This window comes from Typha angustifolia, chromosome 14 (genome assembly GCF_048772165.1).
Source record: "Typha angustifolia cultivar Huaian chromosome 14, ASM4877216v1, whole genome shotgun sequence".
Classification (NCBI taxonomy): domain Eukaryota; kingdom Viridiplantae; phylum Streptophyta; class Magnoliopsida; order Poales; family Typhaceae; genus Typha; species Typha angustifolia.
In genome coordinates, this window is record NC_133252.1 from 4,728,840 (window position 1) to 4,743,433 (window position 14,594).

A 14,594-nucleotide genomic window follows, 5' to 3' on the forward strand; every position below is an offset into this window, starting at 1 on the left:
AACAGAAGAGCAAAGTTAAAGAGGAAAAGTGGGAAAGAGTTTTATAGACGCAAAGGAAATCGAAAATAGACATGACTGACAAAATAAAACCATGTGAATTTTTCATGCAAAAGACCGTGTAATAAGCCTTTCAGAAATATAATTAATTAATAAATATGAATTAATGTGTAATATTCTCATTCTCTACCAGCATTCTTAATAAGAATTATGTTTAGAATAAAACACTTCTAAAACACTGAACTCTTCAAAGTTTTTTAAATTTGGCTAAAATTCTATTTGAGTTTGGCGTCAGTCTGTTGGAACCATGAGGTTGCAGTCTTGTAGCTTGACATATCCAATACCTGTTCAAATAAAAGTCCCGGTTAAATGATTGACCCATTATTGCTGTACAATTACAAATAAATTACTAATAAGAGACATCTCACTATCTCATAGGACAGACAAGGTTCTCAGAAAAGAAAAGAGTCGAGAAACCCTAGCACGCGAAGGTATTGGTCGGGATTAGGTAGGCCAGCAGTTCGCATTCACTTTTTCTACTTTTGATCGATCGCAACGACTCCTTGGGGGCATCGCTCTGATTTCAAATATTTCTCCCTCGCACCTTATGGGCACCGCATCGGCTGCCACGCCACCGCCGGCTGCTGGCGAGGCCGCGCCCGACCAAGTCCAAGCACTTCTTGAGGTAAAAGTATTTTCTTGAGCAAGTTGTATGGAGTGGAAGGTTCTTGCCGTCTATTTTAGTGCCTAAGAATTCACAGGATTTAATTTAAGCAGTGATAGCTATCAATGTCACGACAGATGTTATATACTCCTTTTCAGTTCAGTTAGGAACTAATATTGTTGAGGATCTTGATATATCATCATGGTTAGGACAAGTGAGGGGTAGTTCTTATGGTAAGACATTAGTTTATTTGCTGCTATAAAATCAGATAAACAATATTTTATGAAATCGATGGTGGGAAAATTGCCCACAGTATGCAGGCGGTCAAGCCACCGCATAGTGCATATCCGGTATGCTGCAACATATGTGATTTAAGAAGTAGTAATTAATAAAATAGTACATATAATACGTAGTATAATTGAGCGTTTATACTTTTGATAAATTACAAGTAGTTAAATGATACATGGTGAGTTAATGAAAATTCTATCCAAGAATTGGATGAAACATACAGTTTATTATTTAACCAAGTACCAAATATTGATAAGTTGATGAAATGAGACAATAATTAGAAAGAAAAGCTAATTAGTCGTGAAGAGAAAAGGAAAAACAAATGAGACTATGGCTTGACTGTGTATAGCAATTTTATAGATGTGGTTTATACAGGGCAATCCAGGGGACATGTCTTGATATGCATAAACATATGCAAGTGCACGCATTGCTGCTTGGAGCAGTTCATTAAATTGGTTTTACTGTATTCTAAATCTCTAGGCATTGTTTCCCTGATTGACATTACCTCTGTCTCTTCTCTCCCCTCGGGGAAAAGGATAGAAAAAACAACTTGGTAAATCATAGTTGTGGTCTCCATTATTTTTGTTGCTGCCTGTGTAAAATGTAACTTATAGAACTACCAGTACATCATTGTCAGATAGCTGTTTATTGCTGCGAAACCGATATTATGCATTAGGTATCATCATTTTCTAGTACAACCATGATGATATGTTGGCTTTGTCTATCTAGTTTTGTTTTACATGATCATGGTAAATAGGATTTAGGGATTAAGTCAACAATTGACGTGTGTTGGCATGACTTGATAGCCTTGACAAAATACATGGTGTTTACTTGCCGCAAGAAAGAGGAAGAGAGGATAATGGCAAGAAGAGAGATCATTGCTAGTTTAGGCAGGGAGGAAGGGAGGGAAGGAACACCAATGCTCAAAGTCCCTCTCTTGCCCCAAATTTAGCGGTTGCTCTGGATGCCAGGTTTCATCCAGACTTGCATCAAGCAACATTGCCTAGTGCAGGGGTGATACAAAGGGTTGCCTAGGGCATGACCTTGTATTGTACTATTTCAATGAGGCTGTGATAGAACAGTATGTGCTGTGCTGCTTTGTGCTGTTAGAACTTGAAAACATGGCAGCATCTATTGTGTTGATATTCAAAACTAGAAGGAATTTCCTGGAAACACAAGAACGCAGAAAGTCCTATTAATAAGAAAGGGAAACCAAGTAATAATGATGTTATTGACAACCTCAAGATTGGCATGTAGTATTCTTCAACACCGGCAAGAATCATACCTATTAAGAAAAGTTATTGATGCCACCAATGATCTATATTTATACACCAGAAGCATAACAAATGACAATTGCATCTCTAGATTGATTAGTTTTTTTTTTCATTTTTAATAGTATAATTTATAGTGAGAATTATCTAAAACATAAAAATCTCTACACATAGAGAGATCTTTGTTGTCGATATATTAATTTTTGGAGCATCTAAAATTTTCTTAATATTGATTGTTTAGAATTCCCAATAGTTGCTCTGGATAAGCTTCTACTCTTACATTTTAACTAATTGTCCTTGTTGCTCAACCAGTTAGAGTTGACCTAGCTTGCAGCTTCCTTTCCACTAATGTTACTTTAGATAGGAAAGGTCAATTTTTACCACTGGAAAGAAATTCCAATATACAGTAGCATGGCTTTAGCTGTATGGAAAGCATTAGAAATACTAGTTGGATAGTTCACCAATTTTGGTACTACTAATTATATGACTATTTATTATACAAATGAGGGCATGATTAGGCCAGGTTCAATTAGTTGGCACTATTGTTTGTTTTTGTTTCCGTCATATGAATCTATGTTTTTGGTTTGATATTGTTAAGATATTAGTTAGATAGCTTAGTGAGAGGGGGTTATTCCTCCGTGTGATAAACCATTAAATCTTTTGAAGAACTGTATCTCATGTTGGATGGTGAGATATATTAAGTGATATATGCTAATTTCAAGTATTACTTTATGTTTTATTTTCAGTCCTTGCCGTTCTGCTTCATAGTTTTATTTAGTCATATTCATTCTATGAAGTCTCCTCTAGATTGCAGTTACATGTGAAAGCTTGTGGGTGTTGATGATGATATGCTTCGCCATAGTTCTTATCATAAACAAAAAGAATTTATTAATGTTACTAGTTTTTTCGGTCCATGCTTTATTATATTAAGTCTGCATTTCCAGTGGTCAGCGACTTCATAGCAAGTTGCCAGTATTCTATAGGGCACTATTAAAATCAATGATGGCCGTGTCGAAGGCATGGGGCATGTCGACGTGCATGCCAATTTACCCCTTGTTTCCCCTTCCATCTTCCCACCATCCCATCTCAATACTAACCCCAATTTGGTCATGCCATCTTTTTGATCAAGTGATAAGCACACTAGTAGGCGATAATTGGTCAGTCAGGGTTCTCTCCATTCTTCTTCTTTCTCCCATTTCTCCCCTAAAACTCCACCATGTTCTCCACTTCCTCCCTGCCACCTCTTGTTTCTGCTGCGCTACTGATTTCGATTTGTGAGAAAGACCCATTAGGTTTGATGTGTTTATGGTTTCCGACCTATACGATGTGTTTAGGGAGAGCGATATTGTTGCTTTGCAGACCCATCAGGTTTGATTTTCCATTCCTCCACGCTGTTGTTCCCGTCCCATCTTTTTTAGGGTCTACCAATATGCTATTGAGCGAGAGAGCAGCTGTGCTAGGGGTTTTTTTTTTTAATATAGGTTAGTTGTTAAATCCAATCCGTTTCACTTTGACTTGCATTAGCATACTGCCGCGGGCCAAAAGCTCCGGCCCGCCTTTCGTTGGCACCAATCTGCTTAGCGGGGCGGCTGCCATGGTGGTCGCCGCATCTGCCATTAAAAACATTGGGCATGGCCATTGTTGAGAAAAACATATACATACTTTCTTTGGGTCAAATGCTTTATGTTGTTATCAATTATACTATACTAGAGGTATCTCTTAATCATTTCTATAATTGACTTTAGTACTATTGGCTTTGAACAGGCTGCTAGGTATGATGACATAGAGGATGTTGTAAGCTTATTTTCTATGGGTGTGTCTCTAAATTGTCGAGACTCTCAAGGACGAACAGGTTTCTTCTATAATTTCAATTCTTAGTTCTATATCGTTTGATTTTTAAACATAAATTTATTAACCTTATATTTATCTGATAACTTTATAGAAAGAACCTAGCATCTCTTCTTATGTATGTTTTTTGATGCCATATATAAGTGAAACAGCACAAAGTTTTACTTTGAATAGTACTAGACTGTTAGAATTCCACTTTCGACAAATTTCAATAATTTCATGACCTCAATTTTGTTAATAGCAATTTAGGATTATCCTTATTATGTTTTCTTCTTTGCTAACATTTTGTTTGCTGCAATGTTCTAAATCCAGCCATGCAATTGGGTGGGTTATCCAAAAGCTGAAACTATGACATTCATAGCCTTCTTAACATAAACAATGCACCAATTACCAAAATGTGCTCTTTCCTCATTTAAAAATGTTGCTTATAAAGATGGTATAATGCTGAACTGGAAGGGTTTTTTCAATAGACAAACTCGCTATGAAACACTGATACTCCTTTTAGCCTCCCATAGTAGAATTGATTATGTATAGGATGCAAATATGTGGCTGATTCACCCGGATATATTCTGATACTCCATGGAAGTTTCTGAATTACAAAAATGAAGATAATTGGTCTGATACTCGGGGGATACTGCTGGATATGGGATTGGATATGATGAGATCCAATATTGGATATGGGATTGGATATGATGAGGGTGGGATCGACGTTATCTGACATTTGTGTGACAAGATGGTGACTAGTGGTGTGACCGACAAGTCTGTCTTTTTGTCACTCTATCCTCTTATCTCTCAGTTTCCTTGTATGTATACATATAGACACACACATGTCCTCATGATTGGCTTGAAAGGGTGGCATGCTAATGATTGATCGGGTCGATAGTGGGATCTCTTTTATTCCCCTTTCCCTCTGTCTCTTCCTCTTCCTCTCTTCTTTTCTAAGTCACAGTTAGTTGACATGTATAGTAGTCGATGGTGGTGGCTTTGGTAGCAAGATTTGGTGGTACACCAGCCTAAAGTGAAATTGTCGACAAAAGTCCCAACCAACTTCCACAATCTGTCGCCATTTTGTTGAGCGTTCACACACTTGTCGACCCACACCACTGCAGCTGCTTGATTGCCATGACCAGGGTTGGGGGCAGGCAAGTAAGGGAGCCCTCCTTGACCGACTCCTTGTCTGATAGCTCCGGTGGAGATATAGGCAATGAAAGGAGTGAAAAGGTGAGAGAGGGAGATTGGTCTCTCTTGTTCACTCTGGGGGGAGGAAGAGGGAAGAGACGGTAATAATATTTGGAAATGAGGGAGATGACATTGGGGAAAAGAGAAGAGAGGAAAAGAAGATAAGAAATAAGAGATCAACCTCTCCTCTCCACTTAGTGAAGAAGGCTACTGTAGAGAAGGGAATAGCAGCGGCATGGCTCTTAGAGAAGAGAGGGAGATGGCATTTGAAACCCTACCTCCCACATCTCTCTCTTTATCGCTAAAGTGGTTCAGCCAATTTGAGAGCTGTCTTTCTAACTTGGTCAAAATTAAAGATTCAATCAAAGTTAAGGATTGTATAAAGTTTCTTCTTTATTATGCTGATTTCACATTAAGCCTTTAGTCGATTGATTTAACATTTAGGCACTTAATTGGCCGATTTAACATTAAGGCACTTAATCGGCCAATTTAACATTTAGGCACTCAATCGACCAATTTAACATTTAGGCTATTAATTTCTAATGCATACCACTGCAGCTCACCTTATCTCATCTGCTAGGGTTTGAGGAGCAACCGCCACATCATCTCTTCTTTATCTATACTGTCTCTCCCTTCTGCTAAACTCTAATAATGAGTTTAGTTGCAGGGAGATGAGGCTTTTCCATATGTTTCTTTCCCTATTTTGTGGGCTCTCTTCCTCTTCCTCTTTCTCTTCTCTTGCCTAAAAGGTTTTATGGACCCCCTTCCTTAACCGAAAATCCATAATCTTCTTTTAAAATTGCCCTCAAGTAGCCACCAATCTCAATTTCTCTTTTTTTTTTCTTCTTGATGCTCCAATATTAAAACCTGTACCTCTGAATGAGCTACGTGAAGATATAGGTTGACTGATTTTGGCAAAGGGATGAGAGAGGGAGGGAGGGAGGCAGTTACCTTTTTTGTTGTGGCGTCGCCGCAAATGCTTCTACTGTTTCATCCCGAGATAAAGAACATGGCAGTAATTTTGGTTTAGGTGTTTTGAATTGTGAGTGGTTATCAGAAAATTTTTATTGATAGGTTTTTGGATTGGTAACCTGCTATCCTATCAAAAGCCCACACTCGATAATCCATGAATGAATTTTTAACCAAGTCATCGTGTCCAGCCCAATGTCACTACGATATCCTTCTCGTATTCTTGTATTTTTTAAATTATTAAAAATTTTAGATGTGCAATTCTCATGTCATAAACAAACACGGAAGGTCAAATGGTGTGTTCGTGCTACTCAGCCTACCTCAATTGATATCTACCTCAACTGATATCCAATTGCATTCATCAAAAGCTATTGCATTGCCTCTATGTTCCTTGCTGCACTTATATTTACTCAAATATCTCAATAAGCGCCCCTGATGGATGACTTGCTAACTAGGTGATTATCAGTTTTTTTTACTTGTACTACATTTTCAAGCCCAATCTCCTCCACTTCGCTAATCTAGCTAGAGATAAAAATATATTATATCTTTGTATTTTCCTTTTTAATTGTCAACCTTCAATAGCATAGGATCACTTTCTGTAAAAGAGCTCTTCTATGTGTCCAGCCGTTTAAACAATTATTGCACCTTTTGCCCTTCATTTGCTTTTACATAGGAGCAAGGTGGTTCTTAATATATTATAATAAAGAGGTTTAATAGTTGCCATTCTTTGTTTTCCACTCTCTAATCCTGAAGTTTTTAAAGGCATACTAGATGTACAGTGAGTTGATTCGGTAATGGGACTTGCCTAGATATGGAGTTCTTTATCCTCAAAGCAGCATCCTCTACAGCTGTTTTCATATCCAAGAGATGACGACTATTTACCTCAGACAACATTTGATTCTACATCCATATAACCTCGCTACATGTCTTTTCACACTATAATAAGATACCTTGAAATTTGTTGATATTGATTACATTAGTGCTTTTCTCCACCTTCTCTCATCCTCTAATTGGTTACATTGGGAGGGGCATTATCTTCTGAACAGAAATTACTACTACTTCTAGTGGAACTTATAATCTCAGTTGTTTTTCTTTCTAATAACTTCAAAAATATTTTAACGTTCCAATTTGAATGAATGCATATATATACTCTCTAGCTAAAAACTAACACAAGGTTTCAATTAAGCACAGATATGAATATTGATGCCTAGGGAATGTGCTCTCATGGTATTTGGCTTTGGGGACCATCGGTGTCATATACAATATAAGGATGAGATATGCTTAGGACATGTAGCTCATATATGTCTACATATATATCTTCACATTTTAGTGAATTTGTGTACTTGCATTTTTTTAATTGAGGAACTATATAGTATTGTTGCATATGATAGTTTTTATATAAGGAAACCTCCAATTTATCCATTAAAAGAACCATTCATAACAAAGGTTTGGTATATTACATAGTATATTACTAAGATGTAAGATAAACAAGCGAATTCAATCTATAAATTTGAAGAAATTGATCATTATAATGTGATTTCCTAATATAGATTATTAAATAAACAAGTGACCTCAAAGTGAAAGATAAACCTTACAGATCTTATAAGAATAATAGTCTCCAATTTGACCCATAGATTGGAACCTTGGAAGTATCCAATAAGTACTCAATGAGTATTCAAGAAGTATCCACAACATTTTTATTTGTAAAAAATAAGATACTTAAGTATTTGATTTGTATCTTGAAGTATTTGATGGGTGTTTTATCTGATACAAATACAAGAGAGTATGAGAATATCCATGTTTCAAAGGTTGTTAGAATCATCTGGTCAAACTCCCAAATAGCAGTAGCATTAATCCATGCAATCACTCAGTCAAGCTCTCTGTAATAGATAAAATACTAAAAAAGTTAGTGATAATGTAGAGAAAAAATTGTAAGAAACAACAACAAAATGGGCATTGGATGCCATAACGAAAGAGAGTGAGGTTAACCATAAAAAATAATTGGACTTGCAAAAAAGAAGAACAAGAAGAGAGGGAATGAGAGAGTGAGAGAAAGAGACCAATGCACCACCATAGGGTAGCTTCATCATAGAAGACTAATAACCCCAATAGAGAAAAGAGAGGGACAGAGAGAGATCATTGATAAGTTGGACAATGAAATATGAATATGGTAGAAGGATAGGAAGCATTTGGACATAATCAAACAATATGGTTCATTACACTGAGCACTCTATAGATCTGACTCATGACCTATATTCTGCCCATATCTTTTCGGTATCCACCTTGTATATGTACATATTACATACTCAAAATGAGCCAAGCCGAGCTGGGTTGGCTCATTTACACCCCTAATACTGGGTGCATATCCATATCCAATACATATCACATACGCATACAATATCCAATTTGGAGTACTCATGTTTCATAATGTTAAGTCACTAACTATTCTAAAAGATTAAGTTGATAAATAGTAGTGATTTGATTCTTCTATGATCTAACACTCTCACTTTTGGCCTTGGGACATTTTTAATATACCTAAGAAATGGGCTTGACTTTGTTATTTCACCAATTAATCTAAAAGATCAAGCTATTAGCCTGTTAGAGAACTATGGTTTTTTATCTTTTATATTCAACGCTTCTCTTCACTTTTGAGCTTGAAACATTTTTTTATAGACCTAAGATGTAGACTTGACTTAAGTGGATTTTGTTTATTCAATTAACACCGAGCACTCTATAGACCCAACCATGACCTATATCTTTTCGGCATCCACCTTGTATTTGTACATATTACGTATCCAAGACATATTCAACCTATTATTATAGAAGTGGGCTTGATTTTGTTAATTCACCAATTAATTTAAAAGATTAAGCTGTTAGAGAAGTATAGTTGTTAATCTTTTATATTCAACACTTCCCTTTACTTTTGAACTTGAGACATTTTTAATAAATCTAAGAAGTAGGCTTGACTTAAATAAGTGGATTTTAACAATGTAAGTCTAACAGGATTCGAACTTAGGACTTCTTAGTTTAATATCTTATTAACTTATCAATTACTTTAAAAGCTTAGGTGGTTAGAAAACAATGATTTTTTTTTTATCTTTTATATTCTAACTGACTTAAATAGGTAGGGTTATTTTATTTAGTTGTCGGGATTTGAACTCAGGACCTCCTGCTATAATTTCCTAACTACAATAAAAGCTTAAGCTGATCGCAAATGGTGATTTTATCTTTGTATACTTGAACACATAAATATCCTTTAATCAAGTAGCCTTGGGTTCATCTATAGATTCTTTTCTTCCATTCATCTCTATTCAATCTAGGGTTCTTTCTTAGATAAATTCTGTCGTGTCTTTTCTTATTACTACTGATACCAGTTTTAGTTTTCCCTTCATCTCATGGCACTTTCTACTTCAATAAAACTAGCTATATTATTGGTGCATTATGTGGTCTCATTTGAATGTTGGCCTAACTCTATAATTTGAGGCTTAGTGCTTTGAGAAGGACAAACAAAAGTGAGAAATGTCAAATTTATTTAATGGATGTGTGTGTTCAGTTGTCAGGTTAACTTGAACAGCCTGGCCTGTTGACATCTACTCTTCCTTCTTTAGAGATTTTCCATTCCTACATCAATTAACCTGAATAGTCGGGCTTCACATCAATTAAAGAGATCGCTCTATTCTTAAACTTTATTTCAGTAGTTGACTAATATATCATGAGAGAGAAATAGTATTTATGCTAAAACAGAATTGTATTCGTCAATTCTAATTCAAATAACTATGACAGAAAGAAATTAATGTATCTATCAATTTTAGTCTCAATTCCGGCCAACTATGATAGATATTATTACAGTCCATCAGATGTTACTTTCTTCTTGAATAGATTTTTGATTTTATTTTTCCATCCTATTGTTAGTCTTATCCATTCCTAAAACCTCTTCTTTCATTGACACGGCTTCCTTGCAGAAGCCTCAAGAATTTCCTTTCCTGTGACATGTTCTTCATTTTTTGTCCACTTTGTTATTTGTTCATTAAGTTGCACAAAATTGTCTCTTGTCCGAAATGATCGTTCTTGTTCATAATATATTGATTCAATATGAAAGGGTAAATATTTGTGCTATGGACTTCCTATCGTTACATTATGGAGAATCTGAGAATGTTTCTTTTCCTCCTACTTTAAAATCTACTGTAAATGCTCCCCGTTCTGTATGTATTGTCCTTATCAACTGCTCTTACTGTTTAGATGCTCTTCAACCTCCTCTTGTTATTTTATCTCTTCCCATAACAAAATGTTGCACTGAAGCAACTATTGCATGGTGCACATTTAAAAGTCTCATTTTGAATGTCTAATAATTTTTTCCATGTGGACAACTAGACTTATATGAGTATTTTCTATGTTGATAAGGTAATGTATATTTTGACTTATTTCTTCTTCATTACTTCTTATGCACATTTTCAATGTATTATGATGAGTTTTTTTTTTTTTGTGTGTGTGTGTGTGTGGTTTCTTTATCCATATCAATCTAGAAGGTGTCAGCTAATATCATTTTTTATGCTGAACATAAGGAATCTGGTTTGCTTTTTTCCGGTGGTTTCCACTTGATAGAATATAGAAAATGTAGTTCTATCTTCATGAATCAAATTTAAATTCAAAAGCAATTTGAATCAATATTTTGCATGTATTGTATTGACCCAAGTAATAATTGTTTTGGTCTAAAGATGTACTGCTTGTTCTCTTTTTGCTGTTGTCCTTATGTCAATTTTTACTTTAACAGTATGACTTGAGGGATTTTTTGTTGTTGTTTTACTATGAAGATATTTTTATATTTTATCTTATTTGCCACGGTATGTTCTAGGTGATATAGTTTATATAATGATTCACAACTTTTGAGAGGGATATTGAGTATTACTTGTAGTAAATCTATGTTTGGTTTGCATTGGATGATTTGTGTACAATGTTTATTCATGTTGTTGTCACAAGATCTTTAGAAGAGATCAGTTTGTAAAGTAATTATTTTTCATCTTTTGCATTACCAGCACTTCATATGGCTGCTGCTAATGGGCATCTCGCTATTGTGGACTACCTAATACATAATGGAGCGGTAAGGAAGCAATTGCATAAAAATGTCCTCATGGATTTGTATGAAATAGATATCAAAAAAAGGACACATTGATTTATGAGCATTGAGCATTGAGTGGATTTGTAATGTTTATTTTTTGGTTTTCAAATATTGACACTGAGTATTCATGGAGTTTACTAGATGTGATCATTTCATAATTTAACATGTTATTATGCTTTTAACAAAGGAAAGTTATTTGGTTTTGCTTTGTTATGTCTTTTTTCTTTTTCGTTCCCTTCAATTGAATCTTAAAAATGGAACAATGATTGTGTTACTCCCTTGACAACATGACGTAACCCAAAGGCACTAGACAATTTCCATATATGCCTTCTTTTTACTTTGTGCACTAAATATCCTAAATGTCTATTAAAATCAAGGTTCCCAGTTTCGGCCGATCTCAATCTTGGTTGGTCGGTTTCGGTTGGGGTATCGATCGTTTTACTCAATTCGTTTTAGACGGGATGATCCCGATCTTGGTTGGTTGGTTTCGGTTGGGGTATCGGCCGTTTTACTTGATCTGTTTCAGACGGGATGGCTAATATGGTCGATCCCACTCGAAACTGGTGGGAACGGGTGGGATCCAACCTAGACCCCACCCTCTCCCCCTACCTATCTCTCTCTCTTCTCTCTTTTTTTTTTTTTTCTTTTTCTCACTTCTTCCACCAGCGACTGAGTAGATCTCCAGCAACCTCGGCCTTTGGCAGTATTCTTTGATGAAGATCCGACGACCTCAACCTTCGGCAACCTCGAATGAGTTTTTTTTATTTATTTTTTCAGTTTTTAATTCCTCTCATTCCCTCTCTCTTTCTCTTTCTTGCATTGAGTAGATCTGATGACCTCTATTGTTGCTGCGGTAGTGAAGTAGTAGCACCAGTTGTTGAGAGCCTAAGAGAGAGAGGGGAAAGGGAGAGGGGGGAAGAAGTGCAGAAAAAATACGAACCTTGTTTATGTGAATAATTTTTAAGTAAGTTTAATTTTGAGAGAGGGGAGGGAATAGAGAGCTCGATATTCGTCAAAATTTTAAATTTTAAGTAAGTTAATATATTTTTTAAGTTTTTAGGCTTCATATGTGAATAATTTTTATTTTCTTATTTTCCTCATTTTTTCTAAATCTTTAGAAATTTGCTGTATTTTTAAATAATATTTAGAATTTTATATAATTAAAAAATAGTCCGATCCAATACAAGTAGTTGATACGGTCAATACGTATCGCTTTTCTGGATGACCGATATCTATTCCGATCCCGATACTAGGAACCTTGATTAAAACTCATTTTTTTGCCACTGTTTGATAAGGCAGTGTCAGATCAAAATATGCCAAATCGGTAAATCTCATAAATATGGTACAAGTAGATTGAAATTTAGCCACCGATAACAACAAGAAGCTGCTAATAAATTCTTTTGAGTTTTTTTACAGTAACAATGTGATAATAGGAAGCCAATAGGATTGTGCGAAGGTGGTTAAAGGACATACTTTAGGTTAAAAGTCCTGTTATGTTTATTCACAGTAGGTTCTGAATATTTGTTTATTACATTGCTATATTCTCTTTATGCTTGTAGAGCTTGTTCTCAAATACCCCATTACCACTCCTAGAGGTCCTTACAGTTGAGCGGTGGTACTTCACTGAATCTTTATGTAGAAGAATGACTTTGTTGCGCCATTTCGTTCTGTTCATTTTGTTGCTCCTGAATAGAGTATTTCAGTTCTCCAGTTGAAAATGTTCTTCGGTGATCATGTCTTTCTTGCACATTTATAAGATCCACTATTATTTCTATACCATTTGATGATTAATTTGTTTTCTAGCCTTATATATTTAGGATGGCTTTCTTTGTGCTACAATTCTGTGATGCAGGATGTTAATGTTACGAACTTGGAAAATAATACTCCGCTTCATTGGGCTTGCCTTAATGGCCATATAGAGGTAAAGCAGATGCTTTTACATTGAATGATCTTCTAAAATAAGACTATGAAGCTTTCTATTAAATGAGAACTTAATTCAGGTAATCAAGTCTTTGATCTGTGCTGGAGCTAGTGTAAGTGCGCTTAACAGGTACTTATATTGTTAATAGAAGCATTTGGGATGTTTACTGAGTTTTCTTCTTTTGAACTCTGTTTACTTTTGATTGATTCTTCTAATATTTGTGATTTTATAGCTACGAGCGAACTCCAATGGATGAAGCAGTAAACAAGGGAAAGATGGAGGTAGTTGATGCAATCAGTGCTGCAGTCGCTCAAGTTGAACTTGACAACGTTAGTGTTTCGTAACATATGAAGCCTCTATTTCTTGGAAGTAATCTCTCTGCTGCTCAAGGTTGGTGAATTTTCTTTGGTTACACGAGTTCCTTACATGAAACGAAGTTTGATCATTTTCCTCCAATGTCATCCGCGACAGTAGATGGAAAAGTATCAGATTAGTTATGATTATGTGCTAGACTAGTTCAGGATGGTGAAAAGATAGTGAGATATACTGATAATTTTACCTGAATGGTGTTAGTCTGACTTCCTGGATCTCATAAAAACCTCTTCTGCTGCGCTGTTGTAGATCGTAATCAACTAATAATATGTATGTGTATTACAAGCTATATATAAATATATTCCAAGTGTTTAGGGTTATTTTTAGTTTAAAAACTGATTGTATAGCTTGTTTGGGTCATTTGTACTGAACTAAAAATGTTGTCTTTTTGGTAGGTTGTACCTACTTTTGGTTTCACTTTGCAGAACTATCCAAATTCTGGTTTGCTGTTCCGTAGTAGACAAAGGAGGCTGTATAGTCGGTTACCTATAGTTAAATTGAGTGAGCCTATCGATATATTTTTCATGTTAATTGTTTTAATTTCCTGGCACTATTACGTTTGATCTATTGACGTACGTAATTGTAAAGCTTTAATATTGGGATAGGTTCTTTCTTTTCTTTTTTATAAATATTAGAATAGGTTAGTTTGAAAACTTTATAAGGTTAATTACATTTAGACTCTATAGACTTCACCCTTTTTTTATATACTTCTCTTGAATTTCTCCTTGTGACTTCTGTTAGGTTTTCATTGTGCAAGTTAGGTGAGCAACCATATTATATGTTTGTTTTTATATTGAAGAAGAAAAAAGAAAGAAAATTTAATTTATTAAAAAAAAGAAAAGTTTAGGAAAAGTACGTGAAAAATACTCGTCCAATTTCTCCAGCGTAAACTTAGATTTGCAGTTAAACTGATCGATTGCAGTAAATTCTATGTTAATAATTAATACTTGCCACATTAAAGGAACCGCT

The 14,594-nt window shown here is 35.2% G+C and overlaps 1 protein-coding gene across 2 annotated transcripts; it reads left to right on the forward strand.

Moving 5' to 3' along the window:
• Positions 1-428: 428 nt before the first annotated feature.
• Positions 429-14,310, forward strand: LOC140776763 (uncharacterized). 2 transcript variants are annotated; one of them, XM_073120611.1, is made up of 7 exons: positions 429-682; positions 3,985-4,072; positions 11,250-11,314; positions 13,185-13,253; positions 13,333-13,382; positions 13,486-13,643; positions 14,021-14,310. In XM_073120611.1, exons 1-6 carry the CDS (start codon positions 605-607, stop codon positions 13,595-13,597), a joined length of 462 nt encoding a protein of 153 aa, XP_072976712.1. In that variant the 5' UTR covers positions 429-604; the 3' UTR covers positions 13,598-13,643; positions 14,021-14,310. The 2 variants fall into 2 exon arrangements, with proteins under 2 accessions (XP_072976712.1, XP_072976711.1); XM_073120610.1 differs by lacking the exon at positions 14,021-14,310 and having other exon boundaries at positions 430-682; positions 13,486-14,013.
• The last annotated feature ends 284 nt before the right edge of the window (positions 14,311-14,594 follow it).